The sequence below is a fragment of the Ahaetulla prasina genome, chromosome 6 (genome assembly GCF_028640845.1).
Source record: "Ahaetulla prasina isolate Xishuangbanna chromosome 6, ASM2864084v1, whole genome shotgun sequence".
NCBI classification, from domain to species: Eukaryota; Metazoa; Chordata; class Lepidosauria; order Squamata; family Colubridae; genus Ahaetulla; species Ahaetulla prasina.
In genome coordinates, this window is record NC_080544.1 from 31,003,210 (window position 1) to 31,018,875 (window position 15,666).

At 36.8% G+C, this 15,666-nt stretch overlaps 1 protein-coding gene across 2 annotated transcripts in view; it reads left to right on the plus strand.

Annotated features, from left to right (window-relative positions):
- PTEN (phosphatase and tensin homolog) overlaps positions 1–15,666 on the plus strand; it is a 64,305-nt gene that overhangs the window by 17,916 nt on the left and 30,723 nt on the right. For both annotated transcript variants that reach the window (XM_058187619.1, XM_058187620.1), the window contains exons 3-5: positions 586–630; positions 2,755–2,798; positions 6,549–6,787. In XM_058187619.1, coding sequence (XP_058043602.1) covers positions 586–630; positions 2,755–2,798; positions 6,549–6,787 — 328 coding nt within the window. The remainder of the gene's footprint in view (positions 1–585; positions 631–2,754; positions 2,799–6,548; positions 6,788–15,666) is intronic.

Here is a 15,666-nt window from a genome sequence, read left to right on the forward strand (position 1 = left end):
TTGATAAATGATGCAGTGCCCCAGCATTTTGAAGGAACTATTTAAATTGTTAAAATACCCGTAACCAAACAGCACATGAGTCAAATTTTAACTATAATTGTTGAATATTGGAATTTCCTAGAATAGTGAAAAAAATTAGAACTGTACAGTCTTTATTGTAGATGTAATTAAAATGCATAGAACCAAATTTTTGCTTAAAGACTTGATGGTTTGACATAGGGATCTATTCTACTGATATCAAACAAATTTGAAGCTGATTCTGCTTGTTTTCTGTTGTGAAGTAGAGTTGCATTTATTTTTATTTCAGACAGATTGTATGAAAATTAAAATTAAATTTCAGTGTAGATGGTGCCTAGAAATTCAACTTTCTTTAGTTCGGTAACAGGAATACGTTTTATATGTGTAAGTAAAATTTAATATTTCCTTAGTTTTATAACTAAGGGAAAAATTATAGTGAAAAGCAGCAGTTGATATGTTATATCCATAAAATATTATTTGATCAAAATTGCTCTCAAACATATTTTATTCAATCTTTTTTTTTTAAATAGTATCCAAATGAATTTAATATATCACTTTTCTTTCAAGGTTTCTGGATTCAAAACATAAAAACCATTACAAGATATATAATCTGTAAGTATGCTTTTTTATGTAGCTTCTATAGATACTGGCCTTAAATATATTAAAATGCATTAGAGCAGTGGCCCCTAACAGTTTGGATGCCGGGGACCAGTACACTCCCGGAGGGCAGTTTTTCCGTGGGCTGGGGGTGTGGTTTTGTGCACTGCCTGATCACTTGCACATTCCTACTCACTTGTGCAGCCTGGTTCTTTAATAGGAAACCTATGAAATAACGATATGTCACCTAACTTATTTTAGTTTTAGCAAGTGAATGACTTCATAATGAGAAAAAAGAGAATTGAAACATTAATAACTCATAAGTTGGGATGATACTTTATTCTGTAAAGTAATTGAGAATTTGCAGTTTAATTCCTAATTATCCTTATTAGGAAAAGCAGGTATAAAAATATTTTAATATTGATTTTCTTAGTGTAATTTTTAAAAAAATATTCAATATATTCATATTAAAATCTAGGTTTGAGGTTTAATAGGAATAAGGGTCATTGTTATATTACCTGCTTCCCTACTCAGTTCAGTATTATTTAATTAGGAGTTACTTTTATTTGTTTGTAGAAGAGAGTTCTTAGGAAAGGAATATATGTAATAATCAGAGTCCCAAATTTGCCTAGGAACATTATACCTGAACAGTGATATGAACTCACATTTTATTTGAGATAATCTTCTTTCCTATAATCACATTTTTTTCTATTTTCAGATTTATGTGCACCGTAGTTTTATTACTTTGGGTAGAAATTTATTAGGAGTTAGGTGTACAGTGATTGTCCCATTAATGCCACAAATAAGAGAAAGAGTTCTGTACATAGCTGTTATATTTTCAAAAGTACAGGTATTCCTCTTATATCGACTGTAATTGAGACTTAAATCCATCGCTAAGCAATGTGGTCATTAAGTGTAACTTCAAGTGACTACAACTTACTTAATGGTATCAGTTCCAGCTGCATTTACGGGTACTCCTCAACTTACAACACTTCATTTAGTGACCATTCAAAGCTACAACAGCATTGAAAAAATTGGCTTATGACCATTTTTCACACTTATGACCATTGCAGCAGCTCCATGATCACATTATTTACATTCAGATGCTTGACAACTGGTTCATATTTATGACATTTGCAGTGTCCTGGGTATGATGTTATCCCCTTTTGCAACCTGACAGTCAATGTGGAAGCTAGATTCACTTAACAGCCGTGTCACTGTTTGAACAACTGCAATGATTTGCTTAACAAATGTGTCAAGCAAAGTCGTAAAATGGGGCAAAACTCACCGTATTTTTTGGACTATAAGACACCGGAGTATAAGACGCACCTTAGTTTTTGGGGAGGAAAATAAGAAAAAAGCTGATTGGCGGGTGGATCGGCCTCCTGGAATACTCCCAATCAGCTGTTCACAGAGGTGAATTTTAGCAACAGGTTCATTAGTTGTGAGCTCTGTGACTTGCTTTTTTTTCAGCCTCTGAAACCTCAGTTTGGGAGGCTGGGCGGGGCTACATTCAAAGTATTAAGACGCACCCAGATTTTCACCCTCTTTTTTGGGGGGAGAAAGGTGCATCTTATACTCCGAAAAATATGGTAACAAATTTCTCAATTAGCAACATAAATTCTGGGCTCCATTGCGGTCGTAAATCGAGGACTACCTGTAATTGGGATTAAATGAATCGCCTACAGCTCTCAGCACGACATCAGGTGACCGCGACTTACAGCTTCCTGTCAGCTTCCCCAATGACCGCTTGTCAGAAACTGGCTGTGAAGTTGATGGTGATCATGTGACTGGGATGTTGCGATCCTTGTAAATGTGGATCAGTTGCTAAACGCTTGAATTGCAGTCACTTGACTGCAAAGACACTACAATGGCTGAAAGTTTGAGGAGTGATCATAAATCTGTTTTTTCAGCCTTGCTGCAATTTTGAATGGCTTGCTGAAAGAGCCATTGGCGAGGACTATTTATACCTCTATTTATCTATATGGCATGAAGAACACACAAACAGTAGTTCTTCCCTCTTTTCTTTATGATTGTAGTATTAGCTTGTAGAAAGGAATTTGTACAGTATATAATAGGTTTGTCCCCCAACTAAATGATAAAATAATGCTTCATGCAATTTTAACTTTTTTCTTTCAGATGTGCTGAAAGACATTATGACACCGCCAAATTTAACTGCAGAGGTATGTTTGTTTTGTATTTTTCATAATTTAAGAAACAAGAGCAAGCATACCCTTTCTTCATTTCTGAAGTGTTACATGTTAATATTAGTAACCTCAGTTTTCCTTTTAGTTTCTTCCCCTTTATTATTTGGGAGGGGGGATTAATTTTGAAAGGGTGACCTCTTCACAAACATTTCATGACCTAGTGACCTCCAAGCACACCAGATAATCTCCTAGAATTTCATGCAAGAGTTCAATCTCAAGAATTTCATTTTTAGTTCCTTGTATCCCTATCCCCAACTTTTAAATATTCCCGAAGCTAACAATTTAAAAAGACTGAGAATTAGTCCTGCTCTTTCAACAGCCCTTCAGAAGTTTGGTATGCTGAGTTGTATTCCCCAACTCCTCAGAAATTGCTTATTATTAAAAGGTTATTACGCACTTACGCAGCCTGATAGTTATCCAGCAGCTCAACTATCTGAGTATATGTATATTTGTTTATATTTTGAGAATCAATGTTTTGAGAGAGATGAATGTTATACGAGATATAGATTTGTGGTTCTTTGTAAATTTTAGTAAATTAGGACTAATGTTTTCTTTATAGTCAGAATTTGCACTTTATTTTAATTTGATCTCTGAGGGCATCAGGAAGTTCAACTAAGGAAGTGATGATATCTCCAGAGTGTACCCTATCAGCTTTTTGGTAAGAGAGGAATTGAAGCGATTTCTTCGAAACAGTAATAAAATCCATCTCATTGGAGAGAAGGCAGGTATCTTAGATTTCTAAGAAGTTTATTTTTGAAGGAGAAATCCCTACCCACCCACCCACCCCAAATCCTGACTCTGGGTCAGATTTCATCACTCATAGGTTAAACTACATAAAATAATTAAATAATTTTCAATGTGTTGTCTGGGGATACTCTTAAGGCTATGATGGCGAACCTATGGCACGTGTGCCACAGGTGGCATGCGGAGCCATTTCTGCAGGAATGCGTGCCATCATCCTAGGTCAGCTCCACTGCGCATGCGCGCGCACCTTCCACCAGCCAGCTGATTTTCGGATCTCTGCCGCGCATGTGGGAGATGCGCATGCATGCCCATGCCGCCCCTCCCAGGAGTCTTCACATGGCTCATTTTGGATGCCAGGTAAGTACAGGGCTCGTGCGGAGGCTCTGGGAGGGGGAAAAACCGGCCTACCAAAAGTCTGGAAATGAGCAGTTTCCGGCCTCCGAAGACTGTTTTTGCCCTCCTGGAGACTCCAGGAAAACCTCCAGAGGGCGAAAAACGGGCCTACCAGAAGTCTAGAAATGGGCCGTTTCCGGCCTCTGGAGGGCTGGGGTGGGGCATGTTCACCCTCCTGGAGGCTCCAGGAAAGTCTCTGAAGCTTCCGGAGGGTGAAAAATGGACCTACGTAAAGTCCAGAAATGGGCCATTTCCAGCCTCCAGAGGGCTGGGGGAAGCTGTTTTTGCCCTCCTTGAGGCTCCAGAGGGCGAAAAGCGGGCCTAACAGAAGTCCTGAAACAGCCCGTTTCCCGCCTCCAGAAGCTTCAGGGAGGCTTGCCAGGACTAAAATGGGGTACTGGCGTCGCGCGTGCATGCACAGGTGGGAGAGCACGGGGGGTCATACTCACCTGCGCAGGGGGGGGGCGGGGGAGGGATTGCGCGTGAATGCATAGGGGTCAGGGCATCCATGAGGGGTCATTGTATTATGGGTGTGGACACGTGAGGAAAAAAAGGTTAGCCATCGCTGCTCTAAGGAGTTAATTCATGGATTATAAATTGTGTACCCCAGCATACAATAAGCAAGGAATTTATTTTGTTAATGCATCAGCTTTTGTAGCTGTGTGAACATGTACTTCTTTTTCATATAGTAAAATTTCCATCTTATGATTTAAAAAACCACAATATGCTACTTGTTGGGCTCCAGAGCCTATAGGATTTTATTATTTTTGGATTATTTTAATTTTTAAAAAAGGAAACATATTTATAGCCTGCAGAAGATTTCGTGACTCTTCCAATTTAAAGCAGGATCTCTCAAGATATTTACGGTAATCTTTGTGGCATATTGAAAATAAACATTTTAGAGGCCTCTCTCCTAAGAATTGTGCTCACTGACTTAGTAAAATACATGACGAACTGATGTTACAGAGAGAGCAAGGTGTAAAATAATGATGAGAAGAGTAGCTTTTTTGTAAATAATTGCTCTGCTTTGTCCATACACATTGTAGTAGCTATTTTATGAAAGTGGTTATAACATGTCTCAAAATTTTAAACCGTAAAAGATAGGGGCCCTTAATTCTGGACCTTATTGGGAATGGATGTAACATTAAAGGGCTATTGCTGAGGAGCAGCAGCAAATAGGTTTCTTGTAAAAACAGGTAAAATATGTATACTTTTGAACTGGAAATCACAATTTAAAGAAAGAAAGCAGTTCATATATCAACCATAAAGAATATTGTTTTGCATGTTGTGCTTAGTGGTTAATTCAACAGAATTTAAGAGCAGCTGCCCTTCTCAAAAATTTCCATCTGAAGGCGTGGAGATTAGAGCAAGTATGAGAGACCTGTGTGTGCAGCCTTTCTCTACCGAGATTGAGCCCTTCATGTGTTTGATCATGTGCCTGAATAAGGTCCCCATTTTTTCATGATCTAGATATCATGAAGGCTTACAGCCTCTGTTTAAAAGTATCCATTGCACCACAGCTTCTCAATAGGGATCTCATCAAAAGGAGTTTTTGCCCCCTAGATTGCCTCGGTCACTAAGAAATGTAATTATATAACCCCTTTCCAACCATTATCCAGAAGGAATTAAGGGGCTGTTAACACTGCAATGCAGATAATTTGTCAGGGTAAGAAGAATCTACCCTATCAGAATTGCCAATCTGCAAGAATGGATATAGCTTTGTAGAAAGTTCAGCGGTTTTCTTCTGGTACTTTTAGTGATTTAAGGAACTTTTAATATTCAGTGATATGCATGTTGAAGCTACTTAGAAGACTTATTTTCTTACATTTGGTGGTGAAATATTTTTTGTTGCTGATCAGCTTGGTAGCTTTTGATTTGTCTGAATATACTTCATTGATTTCATACCTTGCAACTAAATTTTGTACTAAGGAAATAAGGTAATTGTCTTATTTCAGTTCTACTACATTTATTTTACCACCCATGAACTTGATTTAATATGATTCATAAATATTTAGTTTATATTTTCCCACAAATTTCCTAGCTGAGAAGTAATAGAAAAATTCTTTCATTTTCTGTTAAATTCAGTTGCATTTGAATCTTGGCCACTGATTAATTTCACATATAATTGATTGAAATAAAGAATAAAAACAGACACTTCCATTTATCTTGCTGGTGCTAAATGCAAAAGTTGATGGGGGAGTCAATGAGTTTAAAGATGTTTCATATGAAACCCAATCATATTTTACATCTAGTTGCAATTATTGTTTCTGTGCATATGTAAAACCAAAACCATAGGTATAGCTCTTAACTTTAAAAAAAAAAAACCTAAATAGTCAGACAGTTTTCAGGATTTATAGATTTTTTTCATTGGCGTTTTCTGGAGGAAATGGGGAGTAATGAAGATTTTGAGTTGTGAAGCCAGTGTTATTAAAATAACCTGTACATGGCAATCTATAATAGAGTTAGACTTAGAAACATCCAAATTTTTTTATTCAAGAAATTATGCAACAGACTTTTTTTACCAAGGAATACTACAAATATCTTTAAAAATTAGTGTTCAATTTAATAATACAATTTTTTGGTTTTTAGTTGCACAGTACCCTTTTGAAGACCACAACCCACCACAGCTAGAGCTCATAAAACCTTTTTGTGAAGATCTTGATCGATGGCTTAGTGAAGATGGCAATCATGTTGCAGCAATCCACTGTAAAGCTGGAAAGGGACGAACTGGTGTAATGATTTGTGCTTATTTGTTACATCGAGGAAGGTTTCAGAAAGCACAAGAAGCTCTAGATTTTTATGGGGAAGTAAGGACCAGAGATAAAAAGGTAAGAAACTTGCTTTTTCTGTGTCAATGTTCTTTTCTTTGCTGAGTCTTGATTCTTAGATTTCATGGGGGTTTTTTTTGTCCTTACCATATTATGGACGGTGAACGTACAAGTAATAATATTTCAATGTTACTTAATTTCCTTTCACTTACATGATCAGAAACATCTGCCTTTAGGCATAAAAATGTATTTGTGTTTCTTTGCAATGCAAAAGTAAAATTCATTTAGGATTTGAGATTCTCCATAGTGTACGCTCCACTTTTTTGGATTTGAAATCTGGTTATAATAAGCATTCAGTCATTTAGTGAATATTCTTTTAGAAATATCTGATTACTGTAATATTTGAGAAATAGATTTATTTCCTGTTTCCACAGTCTAGTTTCATATAAGTATAGTCTCATTAATTTTTTTTACTACATCTACAATAACTACAGGCACTTTGCTGAATTTAGCTGATCTAAAACAGTTCAACAAATCAGATCTGTTTTAGACTTAGATGGGAAACTGCCAGAAAATCCCAAGCCCACAGAGTAGGCTGGGAAATGGGGTGTGTGTGAAAGAAACATCCTGGAAGAAGGCAATAGCAAATGAGTTGATTTATTGCCAAGAAAAGATTATTATAATATCAGCATGGTCATTAGAATGCAAAGTCAATCTATGGGACCCTTACCTTGTTAAGAAAATTACATAGTTCCCTTTGATCCATGTCAGAAATATGTTTATTAAAAGAGGAAATACACATAATGAAAGCCTCACATCGGACTATCTTACTGATGCAGCTGTTAAGAGCACAGCTATGTTTCATTTGGGAAGGAAGCCGTATTAATGTGTCTGCTTCCTGCTTATATGTTAATAAAGCATCATTTGCTTAGATTCTTTATATGTATTTCAGTTAATTGATCTATTTAACCCTGCATGTAAGTTAAATAAAATTTTGAAAAAGGCTACCAGTTTTAGACGAACCATGCAAATATTTTAGAAGATACATTACTTCATAATAATGAGGACAAGCATCTGCTTTCCAAATGCTTTAGAAAGTGCATGACTTCAAAAAATCTGTGGGTTAGTTTAATTGAACATTTTTTTTTTACTAAAGCAAAAGAATTTTAATGGATTAAAAGCTGAAAAATTCAACTTTTAGGGTTGAAACTGAAAATTTAAATTTTAAAATTAAAAAGTTTGTAACCATCATTTCCAAACTGCTTTTTCAAAATATGTACAATTGACATAGTACTCTTAGTCAGTGTTGCAAATTGCATTTTCCTATTTTATAAATTATATTCGTTGGATGAAGGAGATTATAGCAGAGTTAAATTTTACATACGTCTTCAGAAAGAAGTATATTTTCACCTGACAATACAGTTATGAAATGAAATCAAAGATTACCGACAACTCTATAAAGGTTACATAGAAGGCACTTCGGGATGACTAATATTTCTAAGCTTAGTGATGTGGTATGTTGGGTCTAGGAAGAGAGCCTTCTCTATGGCTGCCCTTTGTGGAACATCTTGCTCATGACCTTCCTCAAAGAGTCCTTGTGTAGGGGGCACAGAGGACTGTGCAGCTGAGGTTGGCTAGTCCCTTGAGTATTCCTGTAATACTCCAATGTTAAATGGTCATCATAGGATTTTTTTTCTGCTTTTGATGTTTAATTGTCATCATTCTATAATTTAAATTTTTAAAATCTTAATTTAATTTTAATGGTAATTTTTATGCATTTTTATTTATCAGTTGTATGAGAGAGAGAGAGTTAGAGAATTGAGTGTTTAAACCAGTGCTGAAATTCAGCTGGTTCTATCTGGCTCGGGCGAAACGGTAGCGCCGATGGCGGGAGGCTCCACCCACCCATCACATTCCATTTTTTGACCCTCTGTGCATACACAGAGCCTTCCGTTCTTGTGGAGGAGGCGTGCACGCTCACATTTCCAAACCGGTAGTGAAGGTAACTAAATTTCAGCCCTGGTTTAAATTGGTTGCTCTGGTTTCAGATTCAAACACTCTGCTCTGCCATTGGCATGGCAGGAACCTTGGGAGTACAGGGTGATAAGCGTGAGTGGGATAGCCCATTGCATATTTCGGGGACTGCCTGTTGCCCCTCAAAGCAAGGTGCAGAGCGACCAAGAGGGCAGAGATGGAGATAGGGTGAAGAGAGTTGGAGGCAGTCCCTTACTGAGGCTAGGGGCTGAGAAGAACCAAGCCAGAATTGCTTGGCTTGGGTTGTGTACTTGCTTCACATCTTGCAATTCTTGGTTTGCGATAACAACCAGGAATGTCAGGATTTCTAATGTTAAGCAATGCAGCCATGTGATGTCTGGTTTTATGACTGTATTGTTTTGTAATGGAAAATCCAGTCCCACTTGTGATTGTAAGTTGAGGACTAACTGTTCAAGGGCAGCTCTGTACTGTATATAGTCCGAACATTAGGTGATTAAAGGCATGAGTGACTATGAGAAGAATCTAGGCCTAATAGAAGAAGCATAGTTGCCCTTAATCTCTTAATTTTCCCCATTCAAATATTTTGACTGTCTCCTGTGATAATACCAGCCATACCCAACATAGCTCTCAAAGACAGAGTAACATGTGGTTCTCAACATTTGCACTTTGTTGCATTACATGATCGTTCTGAAACTACTTCAGAATTATCCCAGAGTAGTAGCCTTTCTCTTTTCAAGAAATGATGCTTATATAGTATACAGGGCAAATCATAAAGTTACCTAAGGCTTAAAAGATGCATTCAGAACTTAAAACACTTAAAGAAACCTGACTCAGAAAGTTCTAAAATAACTAAACGCAAGATGAACACAACTAGATATGTGGTAGTTTGTGCTGAATATTCTCCAGCTACTATTGTCATTTAGAGGGGCCATGGTTAGTTGTACTGTTAAGTCCTGCAACTTAATGCCTTACCAGTCTGTGGTTTGGTTGTTTGAAAAATGAATGCAGCTATTCATTTTTAAAATAAAATGTACAATTGTAAAGGTTTTTTTCAATGCATATCATTGGAGATAAAATCAGTTGCCCTGCTGTGGGAGACGGGAGAATATATTTTGCTGGAATTTGACAAGACAGAAGTTCACTCTCTGCCTAGGATAATTGCAATAGATGGCTTCTATTTCTTCTCCAGTCAATTTCTGGCAAGAAATCAACTTCCCCATATGTAAATGAAAGTGCCATTTCATTCACTAGCAAATAAAACTGTCTGATGGATGCCTGTTTGTATAGCATAATTGGTATAATAGTAACTATAGATTCCATGCTGTTGACCCCACAGATTTGCTTGACAGAGCAAAAGAGTAACTTTTTTGTTTCCCATTTTTTGTCATGGTGGTCTGGAATGTTTTTTTAAAAAATAATGTCCCTTTCCTGTTTTGGTGGTGATTTGCCGTTTTTGTTACTTAGACGCCTTTTGGCAATCTCTGGATTGCCTGTGGTTTAGGGAAGCAGTTGTGTGACATTGGATATAGGAGTCACTTACACTGAAATTGAGTATTGAGCAAAAAATCATATTGGCGACTATGGAGGTTGGAGAATTCTCACAAAGGAATGATCATGATATTGAGACAAACTGGAAAGACCTAACAATAGAAACTTGGAAAAGCAGAGTTTGAGTCAAGGAATGGGAATCATTGGTTGTGAAGACAGCAACAGTAGAAAGCTGAAGTTGTGGAACATTAGATAAAGCATTGGGGAAGAGGTCTGGATGGTGCTGGATTTAGCAAAGATACTGAAAACAGGATTGTTAAATTGTTGACCAGTGGTTATGACAATGAGTGCAACAGTTTTGTCCTTTGGTGGTTATCACTGTGGACTCAGGAATTGGTATAGATGAAGAAATAGAAAGTGATTACAGTACAGAAAAGGAGAGACAGAAGTGATATTTTGGCTACCATAAGTTTGGAAGAGGGAGTGTAGATACAAAATAAGAATGGGTGTGGATTGTAGCAGCTTTCAGACTGGCATCAGAAGAATGATCTTTCCTGATGATCTCTCAACTTTACACTAACGGATGTCTGGATATAATTCTAGCTTGTAAATAGTCTGGGTATTAAGTGAATATTCCCCCTTCCTATTTCAGTCAGGTCGGTGGAGACGCTGGGCCAATCAATGTGGGAATGCCTTAGTGCTCAAGTTGTTTCAAAAATATATGAATCATTTAGGAAAGTTATGTTGGTTCAGTTTAGGTAATTACCAATATTATGCCCAACTTTGTATACCAATTCCGTCTTGCCTTGGCAATATGATAGAAGTCTTGATTTGATGACTGAGAAGTGCGATATGAGATACTGTTTATTCAGAAGTATTCAGAAGCATTTATGTTCCAGAACTCCATTATTTTTAGCTCTGAATGGAATGTCATTACTTTTAAAAGAAAAAAAGGAACAACTTGAGAGTCCTGGACTCACAGCTCCTATTGATGTAGCAAGTGGACACTATAAACAGCAGGACTTTTACTGAGCTTCAGTTGCTGACCATGATGCAGTTTCTAGAACTGAAGACTCTGATAATGGTAATTTTTATCCTTGTTATCTTGTAGATAATTGCAATTTGGTTTACAGATGGGAGCTGCCCTTGAAGGGAGTTTGAAACTTGCTCTGGTCCAGAATTCACTTCCTTTGCTTATGGTGAAGCTAATACTGGCACACCAGAATACCATCAATTTTGTGGGAGCATCCTTTATTATCATATATTTTTGGGGCCAATTCTAAATGCTGATTATTACCTATAAAGCCCCTGTGACCTCGTACCACTGGAATTGTCTAATCCATTCCATGCAGACCAAAAGATCAGGTTAAGAATTCGTCTACCATGAGAAGTCAAGGAAAGGGAGCCAAGAAACAGGCCTTTTCAGGGACAGCCCCTTTGCTATAGAAACTCACCACCAAGGTGAAACATGCCTCTTTCCTGCTGTATTTACAAAAAACAGTCAAAATTGGACCTTACCAATGAGACGTCAGAGCAGATGTAATTTATTTTGAAGTAATCCCAGATATTTATTTTGTATTTGTTACTTTAATGTCATGATGTGATAGTCTATGTCGATTTTATTTATAATTAGGGAAAATCAAATTACTGATCAAGAACATGAATATAAAAAATAAAATAAAATAAAAAGCCTCTGTGGCTCAGACTGCTAATGCAGTCTGTTATTAACAGCAGCTGCTTGCAATTACTGCAGGTTCTAGTCCCACCAGGCCCAAGGTTGACTCGGCCTTCCATCCTTTATAAGGTAGGTAAAATGAGGACCCAGATTGTTGGGGGCAATAAGTTGACTTTGTATATAAATATACAAATAGGATGAAGACTATTGCTAACATAGTGAAAACCGCCCTGAGTCTTCGGAGAAGGGCGGGATATAAATGAAAATAAAAAAAATAAAAAATAAAAATGTAATATGATTATGAGTGTTCTTATTAATATAGTGATTTTCTAACTTTCTGTAGATGCTATAGACATTTTTCTGAAACAGTCACTTGCAACCCATCCAAGTATGCAGTCCATCCAGGTGTAACTTTCTTAAAATTATATTTCATGGCTTTAAAGAAAGTTAACTGATAACCTGAGTTATCAGTTAGATTCAGTTAAATATATCTGTCCCTTATATTCATATCCAGAGATTTTCTCAGTGAAAGGTTAAGCTATACACGAGTTGAATGAAAATACTGGCACACCAGAATACCATCAATTTTGTGGGAGCATCCTTTATTACCATATATTTTTGGGGCCAATTCTAAATGCTGATTATTACCTATAAAGCCCCTGTGTCCTCGTACCACTGGAATTGTCTAATTCATTCCATGCAGACCAAGAGATCAGGTTAAGAATTCGTCTACTATGAGAAGTCAAGGAAAGGGAGCCAAGAAACAGGCCTTTTCAGGAACAGCCCCTTTGCTATAGAAACTCACCACCAAGGTGAAACATTTTTGTATTTACAAAAAACAGTCAAAATTGGACCTTACCAATGAGACGTCAGAGCAGAGTGTGTAATTTATTTTGAAGTAATCCCAGATATTTATTTTGTATTTACAAAAACAGTCAAAATTGGACCTTACCAATGAGACGTCAGAGCAGATGTAATTTATTTTGAAGTAATCCCAGATATTTATTTTGTATTTACAAAAAACAGTCAAAATTGGACCTTACCAATGAGACGTCAGAGCAGAGTGTGTAATTTATTTTGAAGTAATCCCAGATATTTATTTTGTATTTGTTACTTTAATGTCATGATATGATAGTCTATGTCGATTTTATTTATAATTAGGGAAAATCAAATTACTGATCAAGAACATGAATATAAAAAATAAAAATGTAATATGATTATGAGTGTTCTTATTAATATAGTGATTTTCTAACTTTCTGTAGATGCTATAGACATTTTTCTGAAACAGTCACTTGCAACCCATCCAAGTATGCAGTCCATCCAGGTGTAACTTTCTTAAAATTATATTTCATGGCTTTAAAGAAAGTTAACTGATAACCTGAGTTATCAGTTAGATTCAGTTAAATATATCTGTCCCTTATATTCATATCCAGAGATTTTCTCAGTGAAAGGTTAAGCTATACACGAGTTGAATGAAAATACTGGTATTTCCTTAAGTTTAGTTTAAATAGGGATATTTTAATAAATGAAACAGGAAAACAATCTTTGAAATGAGATTTTTTTTGTTACCTCTATCTATTTACACCATAATTACTACCACTTTTGGACACATTCTTAAAGCTGTCACAAAAGAACCCAATACATTATCTCTTCAACCAGTCTCAACAGTCCTTTCCAGTTCTTTACTTGAATCAAACAGATTTCTTCAAGTTTGACCAAAGGTGAAAGTCACATGGACCTGAGCCTGGACTATATGGCAGTTGAAGAAAGGCAGTGAGATCCAGCTTCGCAGGTCTCTAGGGTGGCTCATAAAAGTGGTCTAGTCATTGTTTCAAAATTTTGAATGTGATAATAGTGCCCAGTTCAAAGAAATCCAAGCAAATAATACCATCTGCATCAAAAGCACATAGTGGCAAGTTTTCCTGCTGAAGTCTTGATTCTCAGTTGCTATTTTTATTTTTTTGCAAGTGAAGTTTTGTAATGATATTCCATGGACTGATGCTTTGTCTCCAGGCCAACCTATTCTTCTTTACCTGTCATAATGCTATGAAGAAATTTCTAGCCCTCATTCTTGTAGCATGACAACAGTTGCTGGCAAATTTCAGCTTTTGATACTTTGATTTCTGCTATCAGCATAGAGGCAGCTCATTTTGCACAAACCTGATAGAATTCAAGAACATAGCTATGACCCATACATTCTTGTGAAATGCCAAGATTTGGCAGCAATTTCCCATTGAGTCATCTGCTGACTGTCCTTAATGAACCAACCCTTTCTCATGTGAAACTCATGGAAGGCTATCACAGGCTATCCTCTTCGTTCTTGATCACCTGGAACAACTTTTCACAGTTTACTATCTTTAAAAAAAAATTTAGCCAGTGATGCTCAATACTCACACCAACACAGCTATCTCTATAAACAACCTGATTCGGCAGTGAAATTGCAATTGGAGGGATTCCTTTGGCAGTAAAAACAATTCTGTCATGCTGCATTGCTTAAAGTGTGCTGATGAGTATTAAACTGTAGGGTCCCATTTCATGGACAACAGCAGCTGCTTGCAATTACTGCTTGCAATTACTGCAGGTTCTAGTCCCACCAGGCCCAAGGTTGACTCAGCCTTCCATCCTTTATAAGGTAGGTAAAATGAGGACCCAGATTGTTGGGGGCAATAAGTTGACTTTGTATATAAATATACAAATAGGATGAAGACTATTGCTAACATAGTGAAAACCGCCCTGAGTCTTCGGAGAAGGCGCCTAGAGATTTTCTCAGTGAAAGGTTAAGCTATACACGAGTTGAATGAAAATACTGGTATTTCCTTAAGTTTAGTTTAAATAGGGATATTTTAATAAATGAAACAGGAAAATAATCTTTGAAATGAGATTTTTTTTTTGTTACCTCTATCTATTTACACCATAATTACTACCACTTTTGGACACATTCTTAAAGCTGTCACAAAAGAACCCAATACATTATCTCTTCAACCAGTCTCAACAGTCCTTTCCAGTTCTTTACTTGAATCAAACAGATTTCTTCAAGTTTGACCAAAGGTGAAAGTCACATGGACCTGAGCCTGGACTATATGGCAATTGAAGAAAGGCAGTGAGATCCAGCTTCGCAGGTCTCTAGGGTGGCTCATAAAAGTGGTCTAGTCATTGTTTCAAAATTTTGAATGTGATAATAGTGCCCAGTTCAAAGAAATCCAAGCAAATAATACCATCTGCATCAAAAGCACATAGTGGCAAGTTTTCCTGCTGAAGTCTTGATTCTCAGTTGCTATTTTTATTTTTTTGCAAGTGAAGTTTTGTAATGATATTCCATGGACTGATGCTTTGTCTCCAGGCCAACCTATGCTTCTTTACCTGTCATAATGCTATGAAGAAATTTCTAGCCCTCATTCTTGTAGCATGACAACAGTTGCTGGCAAATTTCAGCTTTTGATACTTTGATTTCTGCTATCAGCATAGAGGCAGCTCATTTTGCACAAACCTGATAGAATTCAAGAACATAGCTATGACCCATACATTCTTGTGAAATGCCAAGATTTGGCAGCAATTTCCCATTGAGTCATCTGCTGACTGTCCTTAATGAACCAACCCTTTCTCATGTGAAACTCATGGAAGGCTATCACAGGCTATCCTCTTCGTTCTTGATCACCTGGAACAACTTTTCACAGTTTACTATCTTTAAAAAAAAATTTAGCCAGTGATGCTCAATACTCACACCAACACAGCTATCTCTATAAACAACCTGATTCGGCAGTGAAATTGCAATTGGAGGGAT